This window comes from Littorina saxatilis, linkage group LG6 (genome assembly GCF_037325665.1).
Source record: "Littorina saxatilis isolate snail1 linkage group LG6, US_GU_Lsax_2.0, whole genome shotgun sequence".
Classification (NCBI taxonomy): domain Eukaryota; kingdom Metazoa; phylum Mollusca; class Gastropoda; order Littorinimorpha; family Littorinidae; genus Littorina; species Littorina saxatilis.
Genome location: NC_090250.1, coordinates 19177633 through 19185557, shown reverse-complemented (window position 1 = coordinate 19185557; position 7925 = coordinate 19177633). Strand labels below are relative to the sequence as shown.

The 7925-nt window shown below is 46.9% G+C and overlaps 1 protein-coding gene across 1 annotated transcript; it reads left to right on the top strand.

Annotated features, from left to right (window-relative positions):
* The first annotated feature begins 3063 nt into the window (after positions 1–3063).
* LOC138969705 (G-protein coupled receptor GRL101-like) lies at positions 3064–5130 on the top strand. Its single transcript, XM_070342564.1, has one exon. The coding sequence runs from the start codon at positions 3064–3066 to the stop codon at positions 4570–4572; it is 1509 nt and encodes a 502-aa protein (XP_070198665.1). The 3' UTR covers positions 4573–5130.
* The last annotated feature ends 2795 nt before the right edge of the window (positions 5131–7925 follow it).

Sequence of the window (7925 nt, the reverse complement as noted above, 5' to 3'; positions counted from 1 at the left end):
AGATATGTGCGCGTTATAAATATTCGTATTATTATTATTATGATACTAAAGCTGTGTACAGCGATGAAAGGGTTATCAATCGACAACTGACACGTTTGGTACGTTGTAGTCTAGGGTTAAAGTGCACAAAGCGGAAACTGGGTGCCATTCAAACGGGTGGTGGGCTACACAGCCGCGGAGTCGGATCGGTTGAACTTGGGATTTGTCGTGATTTCAACCAATCAGACTCCTCGGCTTGTTCCCACGAAGTTAAGTGGCCCCTCGCGCACCTCAGCCCCGGTGTAACACGACATTTTTACTCCACGAAAACTCTACACCGGAGTAAACATTTTGTACGAAATTCTTACTCCGAGTACACCTTTCGTACGAGAAAAGAACTCCCCAAGGCACGAAAAAATTTCTCCCTCCACGAAAGTTTGACTTCCCAACATTTTTAGTTCCAGTAAAATTCTCGTACGCGAAAATCGGATGGGCGCGAAGGGATAATGTGATCTCGCTACCCTCCCTTCACCCTTTCCACCACCAAGACTAACAGGGGACAGGGGATTATAAGTTGCGTACACCTGGCGTGGGCAGTACATTGCTCGTATTAGGGTGGAATAATGTATTCGTTGTTTATTCGTCAGGGGAGTAACATTTTCGACCGAAATGTTGACTCGGAACACACCTGTCGTTAGAAGTAATTTTCCCGTGTTATGGGGGAGTAGTTGTTTCGTAAAGGGAGTAACATTTTCGTTCGAAATGTTTTACTCCGGAGTAAAAATCTCGTGGAACTAATTTTCGCGTGTTACACCGCTCTCTTCAACCTGTCCCCTTCATTGTCACTCTTTGCAGTACTAAGGTGGAACGAGATCAAAGATGGCGGACTTCCATGGCCTTCGTTGCAAACTGTTGATCCTACTGCTGATTGTGTCGGTGACCAGCGAGCCAGTCTTTGAGGGGACCAACATGCCTTCTCCACAACTCGGCCCCCAAACCTCCCCCGTAACAGGGGGAGCCACGAACGAGCCATCTCTCAATGAATCTGCGTGTGGATCGTCCGACCACGTTCTCAACGAGCCAAACGGGACTCTCGTTTGGGATGGACAGTCCAACATATGCAAGACTTCTACGCGTTGGACAGTAATGGCGCCCCCAGATCACGGTCTTGTGGTGGAGTTGCACCAAGTGTCGCTGACGAGAAAAAGTAACCTGACAGTGACAAGCTTTTCCACCCAGTCCAATGACACTAAGGCTCAGATAGAACGGGAAATTGTAGGAGACGAAGAGTTCAGGTATGCCCCCATGCTGATCAGAGGAGCCATGACTGTGGAGCTGCGTGTTTCAGAATCAAACGGTCCTTCAACACCGACCACTTTCATCAATATTAGCTACGTAGCTTACCCATTGAGTACGATGCCTGTAAAGGTGTTTGATGAGAGGTGGTTTCCTTTTAAAGATCGGATACCGGCAGAAGTCCGTGAGAGAATATTCCACTACAACTGCTCTGGGGATCGCGTGGTGCCCGAAGCGTTGCGCTGTGACGGCTTCTGGCATTGCCTTGACAACGAGGACGAGAAAGACTGTGACACGCAGCTTGGTTGTGGGAACTGGGTTCCTTACGATAATTACTGCTTCAAGCTGATACTTAGTATCTACGGTTTTAGTATTCAAGCCAAAGCCAACAGGAGCTGCTCAAACCTGTTCGGAGCGAGCCTGGCTGTACTACCCGACAACGCCAGTAAAAGCCTCGCTGGAAACATGGTCCGAAAAAGCGGCGCTCCTTCAGCCTGGATAGCACTCCAAAAATGTAAATCGACTGCGAAAAAGTTAAAACACTTGTATCGCTTCCTGTGGCAGTGGGGGGTTAAAGGAAGTGCAATAGCTTACGAGGAACTGGAAATCCAAAGACACGGTGTTATGGAACACTGCGCAGTGCTTGCTGGCTTTCCCAAAGTGCATCTGAAAGCTGTGAGGTGCTACTTACCCAAAACGGCTCCTCTTGGAGTTTTATGCATGAAATCTAAGCAGAAGAAAAGCGCCATCTCCCCGCGGACAAACAGTGTTCACTTGCAGACAAGACAGACACTGAATAGAGATAGCTCCCCGACCAAAGAGTGTTCTGACGGCTCCCTAGTACTGATCTTCCACCAGTGTCAGTGGAGTGATTTCTCTGGCTCACAACTCTCTCTTCAAACAGAAACATCTTCCCTAGGTGGCTGGTCGCCCAATCACTTCCGATTGTTCAACTGCAAGTACGGGCCACCCGTGCACTACAGTCTGGTGTGTGACGGGTTCAAAGACTGCCGTGACGGGAGTGACGAAGAGGGTTGCTTGCTGTTTCCGGACAAACACAGCTCATGCAGAGGCTACTCGGTGATTCCAAGACCTCTTCTGTGTGATGGTGTCGAACAGTGTGAGGATGGGGGCGATGAAGAGGGCTGTTTTATGTGTCACTATGATCAGATTATGTGTGGTCACGATGACTGTGTCCCAAGTGGTTACCGCCAATGGTTTCCAGACTGTCTCGTTCCGCCTGGCACGCCCAATATTGATGCAAGGTGTGAACTGTGTCGCTTTGACCCTCGTGTTGTAACACTTGACGGTCATGGAATGTCCGGATTTACTGATGTGGGAGAAAACGCCACAGACATGGAGGGACTGTTTCGTTGTGACAACGGCATTTACATTCCCTCGTACCTGCTTAGGAACGGCGAGCTTGACTGCTTGGAAGGCGAGGATGAGCTCATTGCCACAGAGAACATTACCTGTCAAGGTTACTACAGGTGCCAGGATTTTGGTAACTGTCTGCACCCTGACTTGGTGTGTGACGGGATCTACCACTGCCCCAACAAAGACGACGAGAAATACTGCTTTCCCTTCATGCAGACGGGGCCCTCAAACTGTACATGTGAAGGTTTTGCCTGTTCTTGTCCAAACTTTCAGGCTGCCGATTGTTTCCAAGTCTATTATCTCAAATACTTAGACATTAGTGGAAGTAGCAGGTCCATTGAATACGATCTATACTATTTGTACTTTTTAAACGTTTCTTCGTGTCGACTCCTAAACGCAACTCTAGGGAAAATGCCTCAGTTAAGAATTCTGGATCTCAGTTTCAATGACCTCACAGGATTGTCTTCCTGGATGTTTGGAAAACTTTCCAGGCTGACCCACCTCAACCTCTCTGGAAACTCCTTGATCCAGACACTGGACTCTGGATTCACACAGTTCCTGACAGAGACAGCTCTGACCAACCTTCAGGAACTGGTAATGACCAACACAGGGCTACAGGAAATCATGGACAACGCCTTGAGCGTTCTGACTCAGTTGATCAGCCTTGACATCAGCAGAAATCCGATGGTGAAGTTTGACAAAAATCCCCTCGGTGGCCTGGTGCGTCTCAGAGAGCTGCATGCGGATAATCCCAGGCTCTGCTGTCTAATTGTCCATGACACGGAATGCTACGCCCCTGTTGATGAACTGTCTTCGTGCAGTGACTTGCTCCGCCGTGACGTCTCCAGAGTCTGTCTGTGGGCGTTCTCTGTGCTGGCGCTTGTGGGCAACGCTGGGGTGATTGCGTACCGGGTGGCCAGCAGCAAGCGGACGCCATGGTCCACTTTCCACGTGCTGGTCGTCAATCTGAGCGCTGCTGACCTTCTCATGGGCGTCTACATGACGATGATCGGGGCTGCTGACGCACGTTTCCGAGGTGACTACGTGACGCGGGACAATGAATGGAGGCACAGCAACACGTGCATCGCGGCTGGTTTCTTGGCTTTCGTGTCCAGCGAGGTGTCTGCCTTCATGATCAGTCTCATCACGCTGGATCGCTTTCTCAGGCTGTGCTTCCCCTTCAAGGCCCAGGTCCACATGGGTCTGCGGTCGTGCACAGTGCTGTGCTCCGTGGCTTGGCTGTGTGGCGTGTGTCTGGCCGCCGTGCCTCTCATCGCTCAGCTCCAATTCTACGGGGTGACCGGCATCTGTCTGCCCCTGCCCATCACTCGACACTCCTTCAGCGGTCACAGCTACGCCTTCAGCGTCTTCATCGGAATGAACTTTGCCCTCTTTGTGCTGATCGGGGCGGGACAGGTGGCTATCTACAGAGCGATACGAGCTACCAGCAAGGCCGCAGGAAGCAAAAGGCAGAATCGAGACACGACCATCGCCCGCCGTCTGTTCCTGGTGGTGTTGACCGACTTCTGCTGCTGGTTCCCTATCGGCGTGATGGGACTCATGGCGTTCTTGGGCATTCCCATTCCCGGTGAGGTCAACGTGTGGGCCGCCATCTTGGTGCTGCCGTTCAACTCGGCGCTCAACCCCTTCCTCTACACGCTGAACGGACTGTGTCAAAAATGGGAAGAGAACAAAGTTGAGAAGAAAACACAGAAAATTTTAGCAAACCTGGAGGCTGAGATCTCAAAGCTGCCCCCTCGTTCAGTTGAAGCACTGGTGATGAGTTGTCATCGTTCCAACAAAGTCAACGCACAGAAGCTTCACTCCCTGGACCGTCCGGAACAGGGCACTGCTAGCACAGCCGTCTCACAAGGCACTGCAAAACTGTTCATCCAGCAAGATACAAGCAGTGGACACTGAGAAACAGTTTCTTGATTGATGTCTACAGGGAATGCTAATCGGGAACTATATGTTTAGAAGGTTAAACCCACTTCCTTGAGGACGATGTTTTAGTCATGTTTGTTGATATCTTCAGCGTCACACTATTATGGTGTGTTGTACAACTGTTGCATGTTGTCTCGATCAAAAGTTCTTTGTTGTAAGTGTATAATCACTGCATGCTGTGGCTCGCTCTTTTGAGGTTACGTGCGTGGCGGGACTTCTTTCAAAAATGTCTAGTTCGTTTTCTCGGTTTCTAGCGCATGCACGACGCAGGGACGCACACTTTGGGGTGGTTTTTTTGTCATGCTCTTTGTACGTGGTTTTTGAAAATTAAGTATTTTAAAGTTGCTGGCTGGGACACACGTTGTGCTCTCCATGTGTGAGTTTTGAAGTTTGTTTTTAACTGTTGATCACCATGATGTTTACTCTTCATACCTGCTCTTTGAACAATCTATTCAACAGTTGCTTTGTGAAATCATGCAATTGTGTGTTATTTATACGTGATTTTTGAAGAACATATTCAACTGTTGCTCGTTGTTGTTGTTGTTGTTGTTGTTGTTGTTGTTGTTGTTGTTGTTGTTGTTGTTGTTTGTAAAATATTTTCTTAATTTTGTTTATCCCCGGTGTATTATTCTTCTACACAATTTATATTTGTAGTCTTTGAAGAATGAAGTCAACCATTGTTTGTGACGTGGGCTTTTTAAAAATATATTTTTTAGGAATGCTGTGTTCTCTATACCTAGTGGTGCAATCCATAGTGAAGTATCTATATGTGCTCGTTGTATACATCTGCTCTTTGAGGAATACTGTGTTCTACGCATAGTTTCAGTCTATTGTGTGTTCTCCATGTGACATACTCTTTAGCTAACTGTGTGGATGGTACATTGAATGAATCTGCGTTTTGTGTCTATAGTTGGTGCTTCCTTAACATGTGCCATTTTGAAACGTTAAAAAATATTCAACAGTTGCCTGTTTTGACCCAAAGTGTCGTATTTGACATGGAGTGTTTCTATAAGTGCTCTTCGAAGCGTACATGCAATAGTTGCTTGTTTCATTCGTTATATTCACTCTTTGTGTCTTGGCAATTTGAAGAATTAATTCAACCTTTTCAACTCTTTCCATTGTGTGTTCTTTATATATGCGCTCTTTTACCTGTGTTCTTTGGATAAAATATTCAACTGTCGCTTCTTTTCACCTAGAGGATATTTCTTATTGCTTACTGTTCACGTTTGATCTTTGAAGTGTTTTTTTTATAGTTTTTTTTAAGTGTTGCTTGTTTCTGTCCATGGTGTGTTTCGTGTTTACAATGAATACCTGCTCGTCAGTTGCAAAATATATGTAAAAGATGTTTGTTATGATCCCTTACGTGGTCTTTTGTGACAGAGCTGTTAGAATAATGAATAATATTGCATGTCTATCTTTTAGGCACTTTGAGAACACCCTTCCCCCATACCTATCATCAGTACTGAGCATCTACCAGCCCTCTCGCTCTCTCAGGTCCAGCTCTGAAAAAAATCAAGCTCCTCAAAGTACCAACATTTAAACTGGAAACGTACGCAAAGAAATTAAGTATCAGGCCCCTTCTGTTTAGAATTCACTGCCCGCTGACCTTCGCAGTTGCTCTTCCCTATCTCAGTTCAAATCAAAACTAAACACACACCTTTCCGCAAACATTTACCGTAAAATGCATTTTCAAGCCTGGCCCGTTCCTGATGGTCACTGTTGTCCCATATGTACTGTACTTAGTTTTTCACGTATGTGTTTTGTGCGCGCGTGAGTGCGTATGTTTGTAATAATGTATTATTGCGCAATTTGTTTTATGTAGTGTGTGTGTGTGCCCGTGCGTGTGTTTGTGATAATGTTTTTTAGAGCAATGTGTTATTCATTGATATGTGTACGATTGCACGTTAAATAATGTTATGTTGTCGTAGTATTTTGATTGTACAGCGCTTCGAGCAGGGTTAAACCCTGGATACATGCGCTATATAAATATTATGCATTATTATTATTGTATGATAAATGTGACCCTCCACCACGGAATGAGTCGCAAGACACCTCGCGCGGTTCTGCGCTAGGCTTAATATAAGTCCGGGGGGTGTCTGGTAACAGTGTGAGGGTCACCTTAGTCACAGGCTTATAACTCAAAAAGTGTTCGCTCTTTTCTCAAACGGGTTTCACCACTAGATAGAGCATTAAAAACCCTTTAGGAAAATGTAAAAAATATGAAAATCATGCAAAGGTGACAATCATGCGACTCATTCCATGGTGGAGGGTCACAAATGTTGTTTTACACCCTCGACTGTAACCCTTAAAGGCGTGTTCCCGGGTGCTACCCCGGCCTTAGATGAGATACCTAGTTGTGTGCGTTTTATAGGTGTAACCAGCCACCTGCACTGATGGCAGAAAGACCGAGGTCGTTTACGTGCCACTGTGGTGAGCCGGGGGTGGGACATGAATACCGTCTCTGAGTCTGCACATAACGTCTGCAGAATAAATGATAGTAGTTTTTGTAGGATATATGGTCAATGGTTGCTTGTTTCAACCAATAGCATGTTCTCTCTTTATACCTGCTCTTTGAAAACTATATTCTTCCTCTTCTTCTTCTTCTGCGTTCGCGGGTTGAAACTCCCACTTACACTCGCGTTTTTGCACGAGTGGATTTTTACGTGTATGACCGATTTTACCCCGCCATTTAGGCAGCCATACGCCTTTTTTTTTATTTTTTTTTTTAGAACGAATGCTGGGTATTTTCGTGTTTCTATAACCCACCGAACTCTGACATGGATTACAGGCGTGATCTTTTCCGTGCGAACTTTGTCTTGTGCTTGCGTGTACACACGAAGGGGGACAGGGCACTATCAGGTCTGCACATAAGTTGACCTGGGAGATCGGAAAAATGTCCACCGTAACCCACCAGGCGCGGCCGGGATTCGAACCCACGACCTTCCGCTTTGGAGGCCGGCGTCTTACCACCAAGCCATTGCACCCGTCTATATTCAATGATTGCTCCTTTGGGGGGGGGGGGGGGGGGGAGGAGAGAAATTCAAGTTTTACGCCCTCATTGTCACGGCAAAGCCATTAGGGGCATGTTCCCGGGGTTTAACCCGACTTTAGATGAAATACACAAGTGTATGCGTGTTTAGGTGGTATCCGCCACCTGCACTTATATGGCAGAATGACCGAGGTCTTTTTTGTGCCACTGTGGTGACACGGGGGTGGGAGATGGATACCGTCTCTGGGTCTGCACATAAAGTTGACCTGTGTCCGTCCCGGCCCGGATTCGAACCAGCGACCTTTCGATCACAAGTCCAGTGCTCGATTACCATGAATAC

Bases quoted from the DNA above. Each gene is read 5' to 3' on its own strand.
- LOC138969705 (XM_070342564.1), top strand. From the start codon at position 3,064: ATGCCTCAGTTAAGAATTCTGGATCTCAGTTTCAATGACCTCACAGGA.